The sequence below is a fragment of the Molothrus aeneus genome, chromosome 25, assembly GCF_037042795.1.
Source record: "Molothrus aeneus isolate 106 chromosome 25, BPBGC_Maene_1.0, whole genome shotgun sequence".
Taxonomy (NCBI): domain Eukaryota; kingdom Metazoa; phylum Chordata; class Aves; order Passeriformes; family Icteridae; genus Molothrus; species Molothrus aeneus.
Genome location: NC_089670.1, coordinates 5,399,303 through 5,423,270, shown reverse-complemented (window position 1 = coordinate 5,423,270; position 23,968 = coordinate 5,399,303). Strand labels below are relative to the sequence as shown.

Below are 23,968 nucleotides of genomic sequence, written 5' to 3'. Positions count from 1 at the left end.
TTTTATGAAGGACCTGCACCAAAATGTTACAGCTGCTTGTTCCAGCTTGGTCTGGTGAAGTGAGCCTTACTACAGCTTTTCCTTGGGTTTTATGTTGTCTTTGCCTATAACACCCAAAACTGAAATGAAGGCCACCTCTTAAAGCAGCAGGGTTTTAGAAATGGCAACCTCTCTATTTTTGCTTAGGAAGGTCTTGAGTTGATTGAGTCTGAGGCTTTCCAGAAGCAGCACGGCACTGCAGAAGCTGTCACGAGAAAGGGCCAGCACAGAGCCAGGTAGGGAAAATGATTTATTCAACATGCAGCAGCACAAATGCATTGGAGATGTATGTACAGGTTGGACTGCTGGGGATGAAGCAGGAACCTCACCCTACAGACAAGGAACATTCATGGTTTAATTTCCGAAGCAGCAGGACTGTGGTGCGTGTCCATGTCTGGGTGGCTGCAGCTGCTGAAAGCACCTGTGCTCTCCTGCCTTCCTCCAAGTCACAGTGAGATCCACATGCAGGGAAGCAGTGACCCTGCTCCTCAGGACACACCACCCAGGCACTGCCCCCATGCCTACTGTGTCTAAAGTGCTGGCAAGAACACGTCTGAGGCAGAAAGAATTCTCTCCTTGTCCATTATCTCCCAGTCCATCAATTTAAAACAACTTTCTTTAGCATCCAAACAACCCATCCCTCTCCCCTGGCTTCTGCATCAGGGAGCTGACAAGGCTGAGATCTCCACAGGCTTCAGACCAGGACAAGCCTGAATTCCACCTTCAGGGGTTCCTGCATCTGCCTGGTGCCTCTGATGAGGGCCTGAGGCTTGTGAATCCCATTTTTTAATTTATAGGGATTTTTACTCTGCAGCATAGTAAAGAAAATTCAACTACGAATAACTGCAAGCTGTGTTTGCAGCAATGGTTTTACAGCCACCATTCATTCCAGCATGTTCTGTGGAGTTTTCCTACATGAGGTAGGAGCCTCTGTACTGCTTTTCTCTGTGCTGCTCCCACTCCACGTTTGCAAAGAGCTGTTCCTTGACAGCCCTGCTGGAAATGCAGAACTGAGTGTCCAAGGACTGAGCAGGCACCTCTGTGTTCGTGTCAATAGGTGTTAAAAACCCCCATTAATTTACAACAGTCTGTCAGGGCTCACTGAGGCACTGCTTGAGAATGGAAACCGAGAAGAAAGAAGGGGCTGCTGACACCAAGTTTTGGTGATTTAAACCTTATTTCTAGGAGTTTGTAGCTAAGGGATCAGCTCTTCTGTTAGCACTGATGTCCAGCAAAACTGTTTTCCCCTTTGTGGGGACAATTGCACTTTGCCACTTAATACAGGGAACAAAGAAAATGGGGCATTTACCCAGCACATGCCCCATCACAGCGCAAGGGAGCCTCTTCCTTTTCTCTGCCTGCTTGTTCTGTTTTAATACTCTACGGCTCTATTATTTACATCTTGTAGGTCATTGTACTCAGCTCAATAAAACACAGTATTTGACTATACCCTTAACACTGCCTGCATGAGGAGACATGAGAGGCATCTCTCCTTATCCCTGGATTCAGTCACTTGCCCTGACTAGTGATTGTAAAGACAGTTCTGTGTTCCAGGTGCTGTCCTCCTCCAATACTGACCAAGACCCTCCAGCCCTCTTTCCTCCTCACTATGCATTTCCTCTTTTCCCCACACTATGGAATGCAATGAAGGCAAAAAAATAACCAGTGTAACCATTTGCAGACAAAACTCAGCACCAGCTGCCCCAAATGGATGCCCCAAGGCGGCAGCCAGCAGCGTAAAATAAATATAACAAGTAAAGATACAGCAGTATGGCACACACGGAGCGAGGGGCTGCTTACACGGGCCCTTGGGAATGAAGCAGGAGAGGGGGAAGGGAGCTAAGTGCTATTTCAGTGTAAAAAAGGAAGCATTCCCTCATGGAGCAGCATTATTACTCAGCATGCTCATGGGCCCGTGTGGCACAAGGAGGTCACAGGCCCAGGGAGGGTCTGTCAGGGCTCTGCGCTGAGCTCGCGGCATCATCACCCCACAGCCTGTCGGGATCTCTGGACAGCAGTGCAGGAAAAGCCAACTAAATCTCCTTCTGCTGACAGGTCTTCCCTCAAAATGCAGTAACTTCAAGTTTAATAGAGTGGAAGATAGAACCAGATTCACCCAGAGGTCAAAGTAAAAGCAGCCAGCACCGCCTGTTGCTGGCTGCCTCTCAGTTCATGCTTGGCATAAGTGTTCCAGGGCCCCTTCAAATGTGGGGCACAATATTCTGGACTAAAGCTACAAGCAGAGTGGTCAGGACATGTAAACAAAGCTGAACATCACCAGTGGATAGCATGTGTGTCCCTCCCCACGGCACATCCATTCCAGTCCTGTGGGATCCTGCCCTGGTCCTGTCAGAGTCTCTGGCAGTGTCCTAAGGTCATAGATTCCCCCACTGCTCTACTGGGGGAAACTGATCCACTTCGCCCACTTCTGTGCTGGGCTGATCTCCCAGGGTGAAGGTCAGTCTGTACCTCAGCCTCACCTTCTCCTGCAGGAAAGACAAAACCCCAAAGCAACGTGAGAACAGTCCCAGCTCAACAGCCCTGAACAAAACACTTCACTGTTACAGCTCTACAGAGAGCACAAGACTTCTGTTGTACAGAGCAGGGGCAGGAGGGTTCAGGTTAAGTTCATTGAGTTCAGCTATTTACAAACCTGAGTTATTCACCTTACACTTTCCATACCAAAAAACTTTTACTGCTTAGCATGGAGCAGACCAAGAAAAGCATGAATGACCTGTGAGCATAGACTGCACAGACGTGGCCAGTTGCTACACTGCTCTAGGAGACTGCTGCTGGAAAAGTTCCAAAAATTACATTCCTCATCATGTGGAGGAAGATAAAACAGTTCCTGCTCTGAAAAATGTCTTGCAATACAGTAAGCATGAGATGGAAGCAGCCCTTCAATCAAACCACGAAGTTTTTTAAACAACCACTAAACCCCTCTGACGTTCATCCTTTTATCTCAGAGATTTCAGCTGATACTTGAAGGGCACTTTCATTGTAATTCTCAAGTATAAACATTTAAATTTGTCAAAGAATTAGAAAGTCTTCAGTTTTGTGCTTTCAGAGCTGGCTGACTGAATGAGTGACTACAGCAAGGAAAAACATCTTCTCAGATGCCCTTACCATCATCATCAGAAAGGGAAGTGTCAACCCCACTGTGCCCCTGGTCACAGAGAATGATGGAACAGACAAAATCTGACATTTGCCTGCTGGTTCATCAAAAGTACGGCTACAGCACCAGTCAATTTAGCATTGATCTAATTATCAGCAAAGCCAGGCACCTTCAATGCACAGGAGAGTCCAATTCCTGATGCAGCTTTGCTTCCCTTTAAAGCTGAGCCTGACATGATCCTTGCCCTTTGACTGGAAGAAGTACACTGCCCCTTCTCATACCTCTCCCTGCCAAAGACTGTTGGAAAGAGCCTCCTCTAGTCCTGAACTGAAATACCAACATTCCATAGTAACCACTTCTGGAGGGCACATTAGAATCACAGATAATTAAGGTTGGAAAAGACCTCCAAGATCATCAAGTCCAAACTTTTAGGAACAAACAGCTGTAGCTGCTCAAATGTTTGGTCCCACCCCTCCACAGAGTCCAGCTGATATCAAACATGTCTGAAGAGGGCAGGATAAATCCCACTGCCCCTCTCACCTTCGCAGGATTTGCCAGAAGCATGACCTGGGTGATGGCAGCTGGTGGCTGGATGGGATTGAACGGAGACAGCTCAGTGCCAGAGGGTGGCTGTAGCTTCACCTTCATGGACTGCAAATGAAAGAGAGAGCAGAACCTCAGGGATGATCTCCTGCCTTGGGGACAATGAACAGGCTGGGGGGACAACAGCCCATATCCAAGTGGAAGAGAATCAAACCACAAGTGAGAATGAGGGAACAAGAGCCAGCCCAGCTTGCAAAACACAATAGGAACAGGCAGATCTTGACTTATCCTGCTGTGTTTTCTGCCTCTGACAAGAACCTTTGTGTTCTGGAAAGAGCACTGTGGAAACCCAGGGCACCAGGAATATTCCTCTGTCTGCCCTGACCCCCAGGGGAGCACTGACTTTGACCCTCATTCATGGAGAAAGTTTCCCAGACTTCAAGATAAACTAGAATCCACAAAAGTGTGAAATAGATTATAGAGAGTAGTGTAGGTGTATCACTTGGTGATAAATTTAGGTTTTGGGATTTTTAGTATGTTCTGGATGGAAGCAAGATGGAGGGCACAGGGCGTCATCCTGGGTTTCTTCTTCATGCTTCTTCTTCCTTCTTCTCCATGGGTTTGGGTGGCATTTTGTAATTGGGCAGAAAAATCCTCATTGTGGGCTCTGTGGGATCAGTTATTGGGTTAAAAGGGAAAATAATCTAGGTGTCAATTCTTAATTGGATAGTTTAGTCTTAAAAGACCTTGTACCAAGAGACTGTTGGCCATCTTGTACCTTCTAATGAAAAACTGCTGAACTCACAGTAATGAGACTATTTTACTGATAAGAAATAATAAACACTTGAGTCTGAACATGAATTACTGTGTCAAGTGCCTTCAGTCCAGACCCAGACAAACCAACAACTGGTACCCCCAAAAGCACAGCCTGTGGAAAGGTCAGACCAGGCTGTCCCAAGCCTCTGAGTCCACGGCCAGGCCACCCTGGCTGCAGTCTCTGTGCCACGTGTCCCTACCTTGGGCACGGCCGCCTGCAGCACGATGTTCCTGACGGGCAGCGGCGCCGTGTTCAGCATGGACACCACCACCACCAGCACGTCCGAGCGCCCCGGGGGGCACTCCCGGGCAAAGTGCAGCAGGATCCGGAACCCGTTCTTGTCGTAGGCTGTCACGGGCAGGGCACTGCCTGCCACAGGGAGAGAAGGGAGAGGATCCAGGTTTGTGTGCAGCACATGGTCTGAGGCAGCACCATGTGATCAGGATGTTCAGCTGGAGCTGCTCATCCCTTCTCTCTATTTCATGAACTTTGACAAGAAGCTTTGCCTTTAAAAGTATCCAGAGCAAAGTGAAAAACCTGAAATACTTACTGGGTTTAATGGATTCCAAGGGAACATGGACATTGGCCAAAGAAATTTCAGGTGCTTTCATGGGACTGCCTTGCTGCTGGAATGATGTTGGCTGGAAGAGAGGACTTCCTGATCCAGCAGTGCAGCTGTTTGGGAAGGGAGCTGGAGGGGCCCCAGAGGCAGTGGCTGCCAGCCCTGCAGGTGCTGCTAATGGGGCAGGGGTGACAGTGGTTGGCAAAGTCACCCCAGGGAACACTGAAGGTGTCGCCATGCCTTGGGTGGCACTCCTGCAAGAGAGACAGAAAAGCCATGGTGAACAGAGCTGGAAAGGAAGCAGGAATTTCACCAGCACCCAGAGGTAACAGCTCAACACAAGGACAAAGCAGCAGCTTGGAGTCAGGCTGGAGTCTGTGACTCTGCACAGTCTCACATGAGGAGAACTACAAGGACAGGGGTGGTGGTTGGGTTGGGGTCACTTCTTAAGCCAGGAAGGAAATGGGGCCTCTAGTACCTTAACAGCTAGTTCCCCTTCACACCACACCTTTGGATCAAGCAACAGTACAGCTGTGTGCTCTGCCTGCCTTTCCCTCGCAGAGGTGGGGAACTCATATTAGTTTGTAAACTGAAACCTCTGAGAAGAAAAATCCCAATCCCACATTTCTACCAAACCAGAGAGTTGAAAGTCACCCTCAGAACCTGGCACTGCAGTGAGCTTGGCTTCTAATTGCAGAGCCAAAGCAAAGTCAGGACTTTTGTTTACCCTTTGGCTTCTTCAAGGAGTTGTCCCAATGCATCCATCTTATGTGACATATTGCCCCCCACAGATGAGCTGAAGTACCCAGGAGCAGCTGGAATATTCATAGGAGGCCCTGCAGGGGCAGCTGGTACAGCAGGAAATACAAATGGCGCTGAGTTTGGTGCTGGGATGCTGGGAGCAGGCTGGGAGGCTGGGAAAGCAGAAGGCAGCGTGGCTGATGTCCCACATGTGGTCTGTGATGTGTGATGGAGAAGAGCGTTCCCTGCAGGGTTGCAAGCAACAGTCACCATCTTCGGATTAAAGAAATCCAGGTCCAGCTGCTCATTCTGAAAGAGAGGACAGGCAGATGCTCTAACTCACTGCTGGCCCTGATGCAGAGATGGCACTGCTCTCTTACAGAGGGACAAAGGTTTACCACAAAAACAGGTTCTGGGTGACAAGCAGCAAAGTCTGCAGCCTAAGTCAGGGATACATCTGATCTGTAATTTAAGCAAAGGGAGGACTAACATAATGGGGACAGATGGGACACTGAGAAAGCCAGGTTCAGGGATACCTGCTTAAACACAGCTATCCCAAATATTGGGGCAAAGCCAGACTGCCCCTTTGCCTGTGTGTGTGATCACATGCTTTTCCAAGGTGACAGTGTGTCCTGAGACCTCCCACAACATCAGTCTCTCCCTCCCTCCCCTTCCCTGAGACTCCTCCTTTGTACCTCAAACATGCTCCACTGGTTGTTCTCTGAGGTCTCCTTCCCTGCTGCAGGGGCTGGGTCATTCAGGCCTGAAGGGAAAAACAACAGGAGGAGAAAATTAATTCAGTGTAATTCCTTGGCTGCTGTTTCAGTACCATAAAAACTTGATTCAGCTCTTCCAGAGCCCAAGAACCTGATGAAACACTGAGATGGACTGCAAGTCTGTGATGAGGAAGAAACTGACAGCATCAGCAGCCAACAGTCATGCCCTGCACACAGCTCTTCTAACCCATCCATTGCCTTCTGCTGTTCACATCTGGGCTCCACCGACAGGCATCCTGCAGGCTCCTATGCAAGCCCCTCTGAAGCACCTTCTCCTTAGCACAACCCCACAATGAGGGCTTCATCTGTCCCAAACTGCACCCTGTACACACAGCATGTCCCAGCAGCCCCAGAGATCAGACTTCAATTGCACTGAACAGTTACTTTCTTGCAGCCAGCTCTGGGAAGATTTTAATACTGACTCACTGACCAGGGCTTATATTCAGAATGATGCAAGGGAGTGCTCCCCGGAATCCAGGAGCATGGAGAACACAAAAGTAGCCTTTCTTGGGATGGATTGAGCAGCCCTTTTGCAGGGCCCTCAGCATCTTACCCAAGCACAGGAGCTCCTCATCCAGCAAGGACAGGGAGTTGGTTGTGCTGCCCTGCTGAGCGGGTGCCGTTTCCCCCTGGCTGGCAGAGCTGCTGCGCGGTGGCACAAAGGCCTGGGGAGGAGGAGGGAGGATGGGGATCTCAGCTGGGCCAGGGGCTGGGCTGGGGGCTGCTGCCAGGCTCCTGGGGGGCAGCGGAGGCGGCGGCGCGCTGCTGACGTCCAGTCCACCCAGGTCAATCAGGGTGTTGAGATTATTGGTGGAGTTACTCCCTGCAGCAGACAGGAGAAGAGCACTACTAGGAAAAAAGGCAAAAGGCTCAGAGCAAACCCAGTGTTTGAAATTAGCAGAGAGACCCTCATCTGAGCATGGCTTATGGCTCTTTGTAACAGAGAAAGGATATTTGCTGTCTGGACTATGTAAATCAACACAGATGTCAACAAAGACATGTTCCTTCCTTGTACAGCAATCCCTAAAAGATTTAAAAGGATGAAAATCTGCTGCAACCACTGCTCCTTCCCCAGTGCTTCACAATTCATGAGCTCTTCAAAAATCTTTGAACTCAGATGAGGCTTTGGGAGATCCTACAGCATTATAATAAACAGAGGTTACCAGACAGCTGGAAAGCTGAAGGAAATTCATACCACCTCAATCTTCATATTCAGAACAGTCTTGTCCCAGTAAGATGCTGCCAGGAAGCAGCAAAAATGTTTGAGTCCCAAGTGGTAATTCTGTCACACTCGTGTCCAGAGCTTTCAATGGTGAAGGTCAAGTGTGAAGTGGGCAACTGGCCTGAATTCACAATGGAATTACTTGCAAAACCAGGAAAAGGATCCCTGGTCCAGCTCCTACTCTTCAGCTCTTGTTTGATAAAATGTTTTTGATAAAATTGTTTTTGATAAAATTATCTTCTTCTTACACATTACCATTAAGAAACAAGACAAATATGGGGAGGAAAATGTATGAGAACTTCCAGCCACACAAACTGCTCACATGGAGGTTTGCTACTGATGTCATCAAAGGTTTCAATAATATGGACTGAGCAATGGAGAATGCAAGGCTGCAGCACTGCTGCTCCTGTCCAGAACTGTTTATCCACTGCTCAGGAGCCTTCTTGTTCCCCTCTGATTCACAAACTGTTGGCCACAAGAACCATCAAAAGCTACTTTAACAAAACAGGAAACATTGTTCAAAACACTTAAAATTGCAGGATTCAAAAATTAAACAATTGGCTTCCCAGGAACTCACCTTCCACTACAGACATCCCAGGGAGATCCACTTCACCATTGATCACTTGCCCCTCTATTATTTTTTTATAGGAATTTATCACACGTGATAAATTGTCACTGGCCTGCAGAATATCCCCTACAAGAGAGAAAAACTTACTTCCAAGGCTTTAGTCACTTTGTTCTCACTTATGCTGAGAGTGCTCAGTTTTCAGCTAAATAATCAGCAAGAAAACACATGAATATTTGGCTGTGAGCTCCATCACTCTGCCTTTGCCACATTTCTATAAGCAATACCCTGACCATTTCTAGCTCCACACACATTGCAGTACCAAGAAAAAAATGAGCCCAAGGTTGTTCCCCACAGCAACTCCCTTCCCCTCCCAAAGCAGCAGCTGTCCCCCATTACTGCTCCCATCCTCCTGAACGAACTTTACTATCCAGTCCTTGCCTGAACTGAAATGATAAGCACAAAGAGGGAAGGACTGTCCTTTATTAAAGCAACAGGAACCAACAGTGAGCAAATGACTTTATAGCTGAACCCTTACAAAGGCAAGGAGCACAAAAGCAATTAAAAAGGAAAAGTATGGCTAGTTTACCCAAACTGCTGTCATTATCCTCTGTCTCACTGGCCAGCTTGAACAGTGTCCTTCTTTTGGTTTCACACCTTTCATAGAGCTCCTGAAAGACAGATTAGGACAGAGGGTTTCACCAGCCAGGAGCCACTGCCAGCAGCACCAGTCAGCACAGAATGACCCCCAGAACAGACCAGTCTCACTATGCTGACTGTGCCAGTGTGTCTGCACAGCCAGGATGGCCTCTGTGCCCAGCTCACAATGCTCAGCAGCGTTCCATGAGCCTGGGGTAACACAACCTGCATTCCCAACACATTTCTCAGGCCTCCCTCACATCAGCATTTATGGCCAAGTTCTAATCCAAAAGACATGTTCCTTCCTTGTACAGTGATCCCTAAAAGAGCAGAATCATGCTTCAGCAATTAGGCTTCAATTGTGCTGCAACCACTACTGAGTCTGCAACCACACAGCAGAAAGGTGGCAGTAACAAAATGGTTCACAGAAACAAACATGTTTCTTAAGCATCTTACCACTCTTTAAAGACTTTATTGTTAAAAATAAGTGGGTTTGATTTTTTAAATAAAATAATGTGCAACTCTTAAAGGCTCTGGGCCTACCAAGCCATCCCTGGTGGTTGTTTTCACTGATGTTCTCCTAACCCTGAAACACAAGCTAAAACTCTTCCTCTGAAGGGAAGGGACTATTTTCTGCCTCATTCAGCCTTTAGTTTATTCATCTACAGTGCTGCAACAGACAGTTATGACCTGCAATCTGTGTGCCCTTATAGGATGTAGAATTAGAAACTGCGGCTTCCAGGTTCTGCCATGCTGCACCTCTGGAGAACAGCTGCACCTCACTTCAAGCATAGATGAAATGGAGCTACTCCCTACCCAGTCTTTTGGTGAAAGGCACTAAAAACATGGATATTTTCTTGCCTGCTGTTTGCAGCAACTGCTCCTGTTTCTCACTACTGCTCTCCATTTTACTGCAGTGTTTGTAATTCTCTGCAAAACTCAAGTCTGTAAGAAAGGACTGACTCCAGGATTGCTGGAAAGAAGGAGCAGCTCAGACCAACCTTCATGAGCTCCCTGTCAGCCTCTGATGAGTCCTCTTTGCTGTAATGAACCAGCATCTCATTCAGCAGCTTCACATTGTTGTTCACCTCCTCCAGCGTGTGCATGCGCTTTGTCACCTTCTGGATCCGAGCCTCATCCTTCAGGGTGGAAAGCACAGACAGAAAGGGTGAGTTTCCTTCTAGAAGCTCACAGCAACACAACCACTGATATTATCTGCAAATGTGTCAAGTAATGCCTATTTAAGGTTAAGCCAGAAAAAAGCAAACAAAACCCTTCTTCATTCATGTGAAGCTTTGTTTATTTTATTGTCTTTTCACCACCATTCTGAAATTACAGGCAGCCCCATATTTCCAAAGTCTCGTTAGACAGACTTCAATGTATAATTACACCACTAAAAAAGTTCCAAAAAGTTCCTTTCTGACCTTTTCAGAAGATTTTCTTTTTGTTCACTTGATGCCACTTAACTAAAGAGAGGTGTTTGAGGCAAAACATTTACTAGGAACAACAAGCACACTCTGGTGGAAAATGTCCACCCATCTCTGACTGGAGATTCCAACTGAAGACGTAGGAGAATCTGCCTTGGGGACAAGAGGAGCTTGAATGAAGTATCTCGGTAACCTATACAACCACTACAGTCCAGAAGGTATCCTTTTATTTGCCAGAATCCCAGTGAGTCACTTCCTGGACTCCAGAGTTTGGAATGACTGCCATGGGTGGATGCAGCACAGCTCTACAAACAGGAAGGTGTTTCCATGAACTTGTTTGTGAGAAAAACCAGTCCAGTGACTCAGTCCTCAGCATCCAGGGGTGGTACCACAATGCTCCCACCAAACCTTGATATGAAATCCCACCTTGAATGATGGGAATGTGGTTATTTACAAGAGACATTCAATTCCTGCCCCATCACCCACCAGAGACACCAACTGTAGACACAAACATCACATTTCTGTGACACAAACATCTCCTAGGTACAAGCTAGAGACCAAATCCTAACCTCTCCACCATTTGAAGTCAAACTGCTTAAAACCTGGAAAGCAGACTGCTTACCTGAACCGATCCTACAGGAATTTCTTACCTCTTTTACCATGGATTTTATAAGTTTGTTGGCCTCTTGTAAATCATCTGGGTTTTTGCTTTTCAGCAGCTTGGCTAGAAGCTGAAAGACAAGAAAATTATAGTCAGAAAACAAATAAAGACCCTTGAGCAAAAGAAAAGGAATCTATATGAACAATTCAGGGGAAAAGGGATACAGCCCAGTATTACAAAGCTCACATAGCTTCCATAGTTACAGGGACTTCAGCAGGAATCATTTAGAGTTTATTATCTATGTGAGTTGCTGCATTCCTGCTTTTACACAGGACATATTCGGTGACATCTCAGTGACTTCTGGCACTAGATAGTTATTCCTCCCATACATTATTTTTCCTCCTGTGTGTGAAACATTCTCTGCTTTCCAGTACTTCAGTATGATGGCACTTTAACATAAGTAACCCCATAATGGTAACACAGACAAGGTCTTAACTGGAACTTTGGGTTAAGCAGGTGGACAAAGCAGTGAACTCTGCAAAAGTACAGATCATCCCCCCCAAAAGAAAAGCCACATTATTATACTTTGCTTCCTTATTCTAAATGTGCACTGAGTAATCACTTTTCATTAGTGATTTTGTCACAAGCCTTCACTGTACCTTGGATTTCTCCTCATCATCAAACACCGGGTTCTTGGGACGAGGCGGTGGGGAAGGAATCAGTGTTCTGTCTGCAGGAATCACAGGATCAAACATGACAATCCCTGAAAGCAGAAAGGGATCCTGTGGGTCAGCACACACACTCACACCAGGCAGGGCACACAGGTACTCCCAGGCTTCTCTCAGAGCCAACACACATCTGTCCCTGATGCTGCCACACTGCTCCAGTGAACAGTGAACAATCCACATCCCAGGCTGACTTCTACCTGGATGTTCTCCCAACCCCATAACAAGAGCTAAACTCTGCCTCTGAAGGGGAGGAACCATTTTCAGCCCCATTCATCCTTTAGTTTATCCATCCACAGTGCTGCAAGGGACAGTTATGACTTCCAGTATGTGTGTCCTAATAAGACGGGATGGTTTCCAGAACTTTCATGGAATCTATTTTTCTTGTGAAGCTACTGAGTTTTTTTCATTGTGCCTACACAAGAAATGTGTGTCAGCTGAACTAAAGGAACAGCTGCAAAGCCATTTAGTTAAAAGAACACAAAAAAAGCTACTTGGAAGCCCTTATTTCACTTTAAATTAGACTTGTTCAAATCATCTAATAACTACTTCCACAAAAAAAAAAAAAAAAAGAACTTAGAAAAGGCCCTTCAAACCAAAACAAAAGTATTTGCAAGGTATTTCACTAATTTCGTTAACCGAGCCAGCCCAACCCTGCCCAAGGCATTTACACATAATGAAAAGCTTTTCAGAGAATTTCTCCCTTGTTCTATCTCCCCTCAGAGCTTGTCTTGATCCCATTTAATTAAAAGCTGTATATTTTGTGACACTCTTGCTCAAAGCCCAGGCTGGAGAGAATGCATGAGCGAGCAGCTGACTCCCTACCTTGTCTCTTCAGCATGTAGTAGGCATCCTTGATTTTGGATTCCTCTGGCAATGCCACAGTCCAGCTGTACAGCAATTCAATCACTTTGGACTTCACCTTCTCTGAGACTCGGTCCCCCAGGTACTAAGTGTGGGAAAAAAGATCCAAATTCTTTATGTTCTTAATTTCTTTTTAAAAATAAAGCTCTGTGGAAGCTCAGTGAAATAAATTCAAAGGTGTATGATCCAAGTTCAAAGATGGTCTAAGGTACATTTCATTAGGAGGAAAAGGTGCTCCTCTAATAGATTTGAAATAACAGCGAAGAGAAGCTTTGTGATTACCTTCAGCAAAAGAAAAAGCAGCTGTTCTGCTGGCTCCAGGATTTTGCTATTTTAAAAATTACAGCAGTAGAGAGAACCACCCCCTCCTCTGTCTTATGGGAGAGAATTTGGGAATGCATTGTTGCATCAATCATGCCATAGGGAAGATTTTCAGCACATTAAACTCATCATGAATGCTGAGGGACTTAGCCTGGCACTCTACACAGCAAGTCAGCAGAATGAGGACTAGAACTCCATGGTGTGCTTTCAAACCTCTTGTTTTAACCTCTGCATCACATTTCTCTTTCACAATGACTGGAATTTCATTTTTTAAAACAACACAGCCCAAGTTTTAGAAGCCCTTTAGAACTACCTGAAGGATTAGAACAGCCCAGAGACTGTATAGTGATAGCAATTTAGTACAGTTTCCTGAGAAATTTAGTAAGGCATAAAAACCCCTCAAACAACAAGAGCTTAGCTAACGAATGCTCTTGAATATAGACTAATAAGTGCAATGAGCCAAACAGAACACTGCAAATATTTTGGATGCTGTCTGTAGCTTACAGAGGTCAAACAAAAAGCAGCTACAGCTGTAACACTCAGGGACTAACCTTTGGAGACACAACTTTTATTAACTCATTTAAAAAGCGAAACTTCCCAACTTCATTATGAAATCTTCTCCCACAATTCTTCATACAAGCTTCCAGCACCTGCATTCAAGGAACAGAAACAGGGGCTGAAAGCAAAGGGAAAAACCCTACAATAACAGTGTGTGTTCTGCTTAGAGGGGAGGTAGAGGGCCCCTGTCAGTGAAACAAGTATTCCTGCTCCATGCAGACATCCATCTCCCATCTTTAGGGATGACACACCTGGTGTCCCACCCTCATCCAGGTGCATCTGGGTCTGTGTTATCTCAGTACTTGGCCTCAACAATAAACACAAATCTTGCTGGAAGATAACAAAGGAAAGCAGCTCAAACTAACCCAGAGTTGTTTCTGGACACTTTAGGGATGGAACTGTGCTCCCTCCCAGGGATCAGGGCACTCAGCCCCAGCTGACCGCATGGACACATCCTGTGCCCCCCTACCCCACCCAGGTGATGCAATGGGATACATGCCTGGATTTAAGGGGAGGAGTAAGGACTACCTACTGTCAAGGCTTGCACTGCCTCCCATTCCTGTGGTGACTGGATTTTATGAGCCAGGAGTCTCACAGCTATCTGAGGCCTAGAACAGAACAGGTAAACACCATGGAGGACTTTAACACTTTCACAATTTCTGCTGTTTAAACAAAGTGTCTTGCAAGTAAAGATTTTAAACATGTGAAGCTCCACCAGCATTATCAGTGATAACCCCATTTTACAGACTGGCAAATGGAATAATTTTGGCCAGATGAGAACCCTGGAGCTGCTGAACCTGAAATTAGAAGCAGATTCAGAATTCCCAGTTTCCCAGTGCTCAGTCTGGATTAGCCACGCTGCCTTTCACAGGAGAGGCAGCATCTTCTCTCTGTTGTAGCCAGCTCTTCCTTGTGATATCAGTATATATTAAAAAAATTGTAAATGTCTGATAATGGAATTTCACACTTTAAACTGTGAACATTTATTTATTAAGTCTAGAGCAGTTTGGGACACCCACCCTTCAAGCTCCTTATTGATCTGGTCACAGAATCCAATGATATATTCCCAGTCTTCTTGCCTGTTGGATGGGTTGGTGGCTTTATCTTTGGCAAGGAAAAGAGAACATATTATCAATCAAGAGAAGAAACAGTATAAAAGGTCACACATTTCCTAGAGAAAAGCATCTGACATCCATTGCCAGCTCTAACAAAGGAGAAAGAAGTCCACACGTGGTATGTCTATTCAGGAAAAAAGGGTGTGTCCAAGTTGAGACATCCAAACATCCAGCAAGAACCACTGCTTTTTCCACAGAAAACAGGTGGCCAAATCTCAAGTGTTTAGACAGGCTATTCCCATATCCTAAATGAGAGCACAGAATAAAATATTTCAGCTCACAGTTTCCTCTGCCTGAAATGCTGTCTCTTTCTATTTGGCTGTAACAATAAATTCTTTAAAGGTTAAACCCTCACACTTTCTACATATGAAATTATTTTTGTATTCCCTGGGAATTTTGCAGAAGGAAGAGCTGGAAGATCAGATGTTTAATATCAGCCATTTAGCATTAGCACTTGCTTTTGGAGTCCCAGCTGTTTTGATTGATGCCTTGGCATTTCCCCTGGGATTTATGAACTGAAATTTATTATTATACATTGAGTTCTTCTTGCAGGTAATAAACACTGCAGCCTGCACCTGATCAGGAACTCAAATCCTACATGCAGAAGCTAAAAGATCAACACTTTACTGACAGGGCTATTTCAGTCTCCTGAAGGATCCTCCCTCAAGCAGCAGGACCTCACTGACTGCACTGATTGCAGAGTAGTGAGGCCATCAGTACCTCTTTGGTTCTGAATGCATCTTCTCCATGTATTTTACTTAACCCTGATGCAGCAATGAATTTACAGGAGATCAGATTCCTGCTTTAACCTAATTTTCCAGCCAAGATGACCAGACGTAATGGTTTTTCTTTCTTGTAAGGGAAGAAACAATGTACTGTACCTGTCCCTATATATCTAAGAGCTGGCCTTTAGGAAACCTTTCTAAAAATTTTAATATAATGGAAAGAGGTTTAGGAAATTAAATATTGCTTAGTCAGGTAGTATAGAGCAAGGGATGAAGGGCAGGAAAAAACCCAGCATATATCCCTGTACTTGCATCTCAGAGGGAAGCATAACAAAACAAACACATGCTGCATTACCAAGTGTCATTTTTTAGCTGCATTACCAAGTGTCATTTTTTATCATCATTAAAACATATCCTTTTACCTTTCCAGAGACAGCTAAACAGTTGTCAGGCATCTACTCCAAACCCTCCCTTTCCCAGTGCACCTCAGCCCTCCTGCTGTGCCCATCTTGCAAGGTTTGCTCAGGTTTTCCTCCTCACTGAATGGTATTTATAAAGCAAGTAAATTTTTCCATGGATTGCACAGTAAAATATTCCACTGGTGAATTAATCTCTGTGCCCACTGCTGACCTCCATGGGACCCTAGATGAGCAGAAAACAGCAGTGAGGGAGGAATAATTGCAAGATAACATCCTGTAGAACTCGCTGAGCTACCAGGCTGGTCTTAAACTCAAGAGATTCAAGGGAAGCTCAGTTTAAAAGACAACTTCTGCAGAGCCAAACAACTGTTCCAAACATGCGGCACCTAAACTTATTACCACATTTCCAACTGACGAACACCCTGGAAGCATCATGAAACCATGGACTTACGAGAATCTAAAGCCTCTTCATGCAAGTCAAACAGCACTGTGGTGGTTTGGTGCTCCAAAGCACCTCTTGTGCCTAGCAGGCCCAGAAGAAAAACCACTCAGTTCCTGGCTGAAATTAAGGGAATTTACTTAATAAATGCAGGAGGAGCACAAACAGATAAGGACACACAACCAACTGGACTTTGTTGGCTGCACATCCTGAAATTAGGTAAATGATGTGGTACAAACAGGAAAATGTAATCGAGTTTCCCATGCTCAAAGTGTTAATTTAAAAGCTGTTCCAAATATCTCCAAAAACTTTTTGGAATGACACTGGATTATTTCATGCTCTCAGACTCATCTAAGTTTTTTCTGCAAAAGCTCTCACACAGACAGTGAAGTCTCAGAAGGAGAGAGTGACTGCCAAAGGGAAGCGCTGTTCCACATGAAGAAATTTCCTATTTCTAACATCCATAAAACCTCCATATGAAACCTTGGTTCATAAAAGTTAATGAGCTTGATCACAAGTCCTGCCCTGGCTCTGGAGATTGATGTGTTTGCATGACACAACACAAGAGGGTGTATGGATAGCTGTCCCCAGTCTCAGCACAGCCACATGAACTCAGCATCCCAGCACAGTGGAATCACCTCACTTCACCTACAGGAAGCTGTGTCACGTCTACCACGTTGTGACTTACAATCCTCTCTTTTTATGCAGAATGCTTAAAATGTGGGCAAGGAGCTCATCTATGCTGCTTTATGTGAAAGGATTCAGTCCAGGATGAAGAGTTGGTGCTCTGGAATATCAAGTCCTTGGCTTTCCTGTTGAAACTGCCAACCAAGGCCCATTTGGTACCAGTTATTTGCTTCCACAGACACTTGTCCACCTGGTCCCCTCCTGAAAATCCCATTTCACACTGGCAACCACATGAATCTAAGCTAGCAATCTGGGGACTAAAGTCTTGGCACTGCCCCAGTCCTGCCACCACTTCTGTCTCAGTTTTCAGCTTTTTTTAAAATGTGCTCAGGACAAACAAAGCTGCTTCACACCCACCCTGAGTATCAGAGCCACTCAGCCCTCAGGTACTCTGCCATACTGAAATGCTAATGAGGCAACATTCAGATTAATAATTAGATATGAAACAAAGGTGTTTGTTTTCCCTAGAGAGAAACTATACTGGAAGGCAGAGAACCACAGAGCAGCTGGAATGAAGAGAACCACAGACCATTAACTGGCTGGTAACGAATGCTCCTGTTTTCCTGGGTTCACTTCTCTACTGAAATGAGCCAAAAGCCACCACAACAAAGAGTTTCCACAGGTCAGGCTTAGCCTGTGATTCCCAGCCCAGGCATGTCCAGGCTAACAGTCAGACTCTGCAGTCCTGGGCCGAAAAGAACACTAAGCCAGACAAAGAAAGGAAAAAAGAAATGAAAACAGTTATAATATTTTATCCATTTGCATCTGTTCCACAGTGGAACACTGCCTTAGCCTGACATGAGCAGGATACAAGAAGCTTCCTTTTGGATGCAGCAGAAAAAGCAGCATTGGAGTCAAAGGCTCCAGTTGTGTTTGTACAGCTGACATTATCTCCTAACCTTCTTCTGTTTCAGCTCAGAGCAGAAGCAGAGCCTGCCTGCCAGGAGGGGACAGGAAGGATCACCTTCTCTCATCCCAGCTGCCTGGAATGAGGCAGGACATGCAGATGCCAGATCATCCCAGGTTGAGGTGCAGATCTTGCTGCAGCAGCAGGACACGAGGATGATGTTACTTCATGGGTCTGTGACTCCACCTGATGCCAGAGGCAGGGCAGCAGGAAGCTGCACACCACCACAGGAAAAAAAAAATGGAACATTTTCAGTCAGAAATTCTCCACCTTCCCGTGGCTGGGAAGTTGGCTGTGCTGCTGAGCCGTTCCCTTAGGAGGGGTACAGCACGGCACATCCTCAAGGTTGGCATTAGCCGCGGCTTTGTCATGATCACAGAAACGCCCTCGGGAGGGCAGGTGAAAGCCGGGAGCTGCAGCAGCTCTGCCCGCCCGGCCTCAGGACCCCGCCGGTAATTCCGGACACGGAGGGCTCCGCTCCCTGCGATGGGAGGGGCGATACCGGCAGCGATCACTGTAGCAGTGACCTGGCATAAAAGCATCCTCCTAAATCTGACGGCAGCACTCAAGCCTTGAAAAATGTGTGCCCCTCTTCAATCAGGCTCGCTGCAATGCTTCTCACAGTGAGTAAGGCCTTCGCAACTCTTCCCTGTAGCCCCTTGGCCGAGGACCCATCACCTCTCCCTTAACTTCCTCAATTAAAAAATATGCCCACAAAACAAGCAGTCAGGAAGCATTCCAGGCTATACAACCCAAAATATCCTTCCTACTAGAGACATTTTCACACACAAACCGAACTGGGTGAGTCAGCTCTCCTCAGAGAAATATTGCAAGGAAGGGATGTGGGTGTTCCTTCTTGTGTCTCACTGGCTACAACAAAAGATATTGACAAATTGTGGGAGTTCAGAGGAGGAGCAAAATCGGTAAGGGGACAGAAGGGATTGAGCTAAATTGAGAATAGATGAAAACATATTTCAGCCAGTAACTCGGATAACAGACCATGACGGCATGTATGTATTTGAATTTTATATAAAAATACCAAGAATAAAGGAGAATTATCTAATCTTGTTTATGGAAGAATAGCTCCAAGGGTAACAGGTTTTGCACTCTGAGGTATTTGGGGTAATGACTATCTTCTGCTGTTTGCCCCGTACCTGACCACTTGGAACTTCACTTGCTGCCATAATCAAACAAATAACTATTAAAAAAAGGAGAAGAAAATCTAGGCAACAGGCTATGATGTGCAGCATGGCCTCCCACAGACAGCAGCAGGAGCTCCTGTGTGTAGAATATATAAAAAACATTTACAGTTATGACTGATTTGTTCAGGAATCAGATCCCTGTGTTCTGTACAGCCAGAGCCCAAATGCCATGGGCAGCATGGACAGACACACAGGCAGGGGACACTCAGCAGGGGCTGGGCATCAACAAACAACGGGGGTTTGTCCCCTCTAACCTTTAAGGCACCTTAGTGTGACAAAGGGGTTTGATATATTCCAGCCTGTACGGAATGGATGTCCACGACTACCCTGAAACTGCAGCCAGGCATAAAGCAGGATTTGTCTGCTTAAAAATCACAGTTGTGTAACACATGAATACAATTAATTCATCTGGGAACCCCCACAATTCTGAACCACACGAACAGCACTCGGGCTGTACACTCGACGGGCCACAACCCAGGCAAGGGAAGAGACGGGAGGGACAGACACGAACCATGACTCTTTATGGACAAGAAAAAGCAGCAGCCTCGCAGGGGCTGAGCTGCAGACCTGCCCGGTGCCTCCGTCTCCCGCGGGGAGCTGCTACCGGCCCCCGGCCGCTGCCGCGCCCCACGCCGAGCTGACCGCCGGGAGGGGAGGCCCCGGCTCTTCCCCCGGGACGGCGCATCCCCGGGTGCCGAGACCCCGTGCCCGGTGTGCCGAAACTCCCCCGTGCCCGGGGGGCTGTGCCAACCCGTCCCCAGGGAGCTGTCACCCCCCGGCCTCCCCGGGACGACCCCGGGGCTGCCGCCCGGCTGAGGGGGTGGCGGGGTCGGGCGAGCGGAGGCTGCAGGGAGGCGCTGGGAAGGGCTGAGGGGCCAGGGGGCAGCGGGGTCGGGGGTCGGAGGGGGCCGGGCAGTGCCCCCACGCCCGCGGTACTCACTCAGCCACGACTCCAGGCTCTCCCCCTCAGCCTCCGCCATGTTGCCGGAGCGACCCGGGGCCCCGCCCCGCCCGCGCGAGGGGGCCGGTGTCGGTTCTGGCCCCGCCCCATCCGCCGTGGCCCCGCCCCGCGCGGCGGCGCGCGCAGGGAAGATGGCGGCGCCCAGCGCGGCGGGGCTGGGCCGGCGGCTGCGGGCGTGGCTGCCCCGGTGAGCGGGGACAGGGGCCGGGGGGCGCCCCAGGGGCTGGTCCCCACCGCGGGAACAGGGGCAGCGCGGGAGGAGGCCTGGGGGGGGCTCGCCGGGAGTAAAACGGGGGTGCGGGGAGGGTTTGCGCCGCACCGGGAGCACGCGGACAGGCCGCCCGCCTGTTTTGCCGGGTCACACAGGCATAGAACCGTCAAGGTTGGAAGGTTGGACCTTTAAGGTCATCCAGTGCGACCATGCACGCAGCATTGCCATTCTAATCCCTAAACCACATCACCCAGCGCCAGAGGCAGACGCCTCTTGAACAGCTCCAGGGACGGTGACGGCCCCGGGCCCTGCGCAGCCCTTCCAGTGCCTGGCCACAGGAACAGTGACAAAAGGGACAGAATCCGCACTGAGCTGCTCGCCCCACTGCCACGTGATGCCTTTCACATCCAGGATTCCTTCTGAGGCGTCTTCACATCTGTCCACATCTGCCTGCATCCCTGTCACGACACAGCACGTGCACTGGGTTACAGCCCCGCCTCTCTTGGTCCTTGCAGGATAATGCCCGTGAGATGGAGCCGCTACAACCCCAGCTACTTGGAGCCAGAAGTGAAAAAGGAATCGCATCAGAAACCTTTAGAGGAGCTGACTGAGGAGGAAAGGGAACAAATGGAGCTTAAGGCTGTTCGACCCATCAAAGCTGCTCCTCCCAGTCTCTCAAGTTCCGTGTTCAGCGACCCCATGATCAGGTCAGAGAAAGCAGCAGCTCCTCCTCTCTCCAAAAATGCCTGGGAACTGTGCTGCCCTCTTCTCCCTTTACCTGCTGGCTTCACATTGCCTTTTGTTACAGCACAATCCCTGTATTCTGGGTTAATCTTTTCCCAAAAACGAGTCCATTGTTCTGCAGTGATTAGAGATAATTACAGCAGATCTGGCAGCACCCACACTTAACCATGGGAACAACACAAAGGAATGGGGGTTGGAGGCTTATTTCTTTGGGTGATAAAATCAGAATTCATATCAGATCCTATCTGACTTTGTCTTTACAGTAAATTCACCAATATGATGATGAAGAGTGGAAATAAAGTGCTGGCCAGAAGCCTCATGTCTCAGGTAAGAACTCAGGTTTCTTCTCACTATTATGTTAAAACTAGACAAAATGGAAGGCTGCGATGTCAAACCCACTGGAATTGGGAATTACCAGAACTCGGGTAGTCCATCTCTGTGGTCTTGATGTGCTTTGCTCTGCCACACGTTGCTTGCAGCATGATTCCTCTGATAAACCATGACTTGTTTGATAAAATGTAACATTGCCCCAGCCTCCTTAGTTCACAGACCAGCAGATGACAGCTTCACGGAGAACCTTCTCTTTCCATCCTTCAGTATCCCTGTATTCTTTTGTACTGCATAAACACAGGGAATACCCTTAAAAAGCATGATTTTCTCTAAAGATCTTTGCAGCTCTCTGTCATGCCTTACCCTCTGTATAACTTGCCCTTGAAGTCCCACAGATGTGTCACCTACAATGGAACAGCTTTGAGCCTGCTCTGACCCACAGCTATTAACTGCTGTTCCCATCTGGTCTCTTCCACCCCTGAACTCCCTTCAAATGGAAACATTTTGCCCAAATGTTTCCAATTAACTGCTGATTCCTGGTTACAGAAAAGCACACAGGCTCTGGAGGGGAGGCTTTGCAGGGGAAGATGCTCAGTGCACAGACCCGTCCCTATTCCTGGCTCCACTTTGTCCCTGCCCTTCCCTGGCTTCTGGCCCAGGTTTGTGCTGCTTATCCCCCTCACCTGAAATGCAGTGACTGATAAGAGAGACTGAAGAGCTGGAAAAGGGTGAAGTAAAACTTGAGTTAAAGAATTACCAGTGGGTCTTTTGCCTCTGGGGCTGGTGGACCAGCTGCTCAGGTGAAAATGGGGTGCCTGTAAAAGTGATGTAACCTCATGGAGTGGGAGAATCCATCTGCCCTGTATGTCTTCTTTCTTGCCTTTCTTCCAAGACTCTGGAGGCCATTAAAAGGAAGCAGCTGGAGAAGTACCACAAAGCTCCAGAAAATGAGAAGGAGACAATTGAATGCAACCCCTACGTCATTTTCCACCAGGCTCTCAAGAACTGCCAGCCCATCATCGGGCTCAGCAACATCACCAGAGGAGGCAAAACCTACCAGGTAAAAGGGGGCCTGGGAGCACATCTGGTTGTAAGACAATTAGCTAGGGAGGCAAATGAACTGGTTTCCACCCCATCAAGAGAAGCTCAAGATTCTCTCTCCTTGGAAAGAGCCACTTTGCAATCTGGAATACAACAGCACCTAGAAACTGTCCAAAATCAGGATTCCCACCTCTGAGTATTGTGCTTCCCCTGTGACAGAATCACTTAAGGTTGGAAAAGACTTCTAAGATCAATCAAGTCCAACCATTAATCAGCAGCAGTCTCTGGTTCTCTGACTAGATTTGAGGAGAAATACACAGCAACTATTTTCCAAAGAGACAGAGATCAGCAGCAAAAGAATTGGTAGTCTTTGGACTACCAGTCCCATCCTTTCCACTGCACCATGTTGTTTGGGGAGAGGTCCCAAACCCTAGGGCAGGTCAGCATGGCAAAATGGGTCACCTAGATCCAGTGGGATATTTAAAACATGAGCAGAATCTGTTTCTGAGTATGGGCTCTGCAACCCTTGGGGCCTAAAGGAGAGATGAGATGTAGAGGCATTTGGAATGAGATGATCTTTAAGGTCCCTTCCAACCCAAACCATGCTGTGATTCTGTGACTTCTCTGTATTCAGTGCAGAGATGGGGTGACCATTTCCCATCTCTGCTAACTCAAACCAGCCTGGACCCAGCTCCCAGACTTTCCATTTCAGTAGCAGTGGCCAGTTCCTATGGACAGAGCAGGGGAACTGGCAGGACTCAGCTGTGGAGTGCGGGTCTGGCTGCACAGAGCAGCACAGTGAGCACCTGCTGGTGCAGTGTGGCTGCTGGGGAGGAGCAGTTGCTGATACCTGCCATGTTTCACCCTTTCCCAGGTGCCCGTCCCGCTGACGGACAATCGGAAGCGCTTCCTGGCCATGAAGTGGTTGATCACCGAGTGCAGGGAGAACAAGCACCGCCGGACACTGATGCCAGAAAAACTCTCCCAGGAGCTGCTCCTGGCCTTCAACAATGAGGGCCCCGTCATCAAGAGGAAGCACGTCCTGCACAAGATGGCAGAGGCCAACCGGGCGTACGCCCACTTCCGCTGGTGGTAGGGACCCTGCGTGGGACACGCTGCCATGGCCTGGAGAGCAGAGCCCCATGGCTGCCAGCCTGGGAGAGGGCAAGGGGGAATATCCCTTGCAGGCAGCTTCTGTTCTAACCTAGGGAAAGCTCACACGATCCCCATGAGGTTCTTTTTCTTTGTGCTTGTTTGGATGGGGGAAGGGGGAGTCTGAGTTACCAGCCTCAGTGGGGCTGCTCCAGTTAGTTCATAATCACTTCCCTGTGAAGACAAGCCTTAGATGTTGTTCTTACAGCAACGCTAAACAAAACCATCTTTCACTTACCTGTTTCCTGGGGATCTGAAATCTGAAAGTCTTTCTGCTCCTCAAATCAGCAATGTTTTTGGCTGCACAGCTGAGAGCAGAGCTGGATCCTTTTCCACAGGGATTGGTACAACAGGCAATAAAAGGCCCTTTTTGATTTTGGCCATCAGCAACATGGTCTGCACAGATTTGATGGGAATGTGGACAAAATAAAACCGGTTTTATGGGAAAGGTTTCCCGATTCCAGACTTTTGTCTTTGTTGCTCCAGGTACCCTGGTTGTGTAAAGCCCTGAGGCCCTAGA

The 23,968-nt window shown here is 47.6% G+C and overlaps 2 protein-coding genes across 2 annotated transcripts; one reads left to right on the top strand and one right to left on the bottom strand.

Annotated features, from left to right (window-relative positions):
* Positions 1 to 276: 276 nt before the first annotated feature.
* On the bottom strand, positions 277 to 20,037 carry GGA3 (golgi associated, gamma adaptin ear containing, ARF binding protein 3). Its single transcript, XM_066565585.1, has 17 exons — positions 19,950 to 20,037; positions 14,535 to 14,619; positions 14,048 to 14,123; positions 13,509 to 13,607; positions 12,598 to 12,721; positions 11,707 to 11,810; positions 11,097 to 11,177; positions 10,021 to 10,158; positions 8,970 to 9,051; positions 8,393 to 8,509; positions 7,147 to 7,416; positions 6,513 to 6,580; positions 5,804 to 6,126; positions 5,065 to 5,330; positions 4,714 to 4,883; positions 3,695 to 3,805; positions 277 to 2,525 (listed from the first exon to the last, which is right to left on the bottom strand). The coding sequence occupies exons 1-17, from the start codon at positions 19,987 to 19,989 to the stop codon at positions 2,415 to 2,417; spliced, it is 2,265 nt and encodes a 754-aa protein (XP_066421682.1). The 5' UTR covers positions 19,990 to 20,037; the 3' UTR covers positions 277 to 2,414.
* Positions 20,038 to 20,075: 38 nt separating this feature from the next.
* MRPS7 (mitochondrial ribosomal protein S7) lies at positions 20,076 to 23,900 on the top strand. Its single transcript, XM_066565540.1, has 5 exons — positions 20,076 to 20,157; positions 20,697 to 20,888; positions 21,189 to 21,252; positions 22,148 to 22,315; positions 23,171 to 23,900. Exons 1-5 carry the CDS (start codon positions 20,102 to 20,104, stop codon positions 23,390 to 23,392), a joined length of 702 nt encoding a protein of 233 aa, XP_066421637.1. The 5' UTR covers positions 20,076 to 20,101; the 3' UTR covers positions 23,393 to 23,900.
* Positions 23,901 to 23,968: the final 68 nt, after the last annotated feature.

Coding starts and splice junctions, on each gene's coding strand:
- MRPS7 (XM_066565540.1), top strand. CDS start 20,102: ATGGCGGCGCCCAGCGCGGCGGGGCTGGGCCGGCGGCTGCGGGCGTGG. Junction 21,253..22,147: donor CCAGAAGCCTCATGTCTCAG/GTAAGAACTCAG, acceptor CTTTCTTCCAAG/ACTCTGGAGGCCATTAAAAG. Junction 22,316..23,170: donor GAGGAGGCAAAACCTACCAG/GTAAAAGGGGGC, acceptor ACCCTTTCCCAG/GTGCCCGTCCCGCTGACGGA.
- GGA3 (XM_066565585.1), bottom strand. CDS start 19,989: ATGGCGGAGGCTGAGGGGGAGAGCCTGGAGTCGTGGCTGA. Junction 9,052..10,020: donor CTGACAGGGAGCTCATGAAG/GTTGGTCTGAGC, acceptor TCTGTCTTTCAG/GAGCTCTATGAAAGGTGTGA. Junction 6,127..6,512: donor ACCAGTGGAGCATGTTTGAG/GTACAAAGGAGG, acceptor CCTCTCTTTCAG/AATGAGCAGCTGGACCTGGA.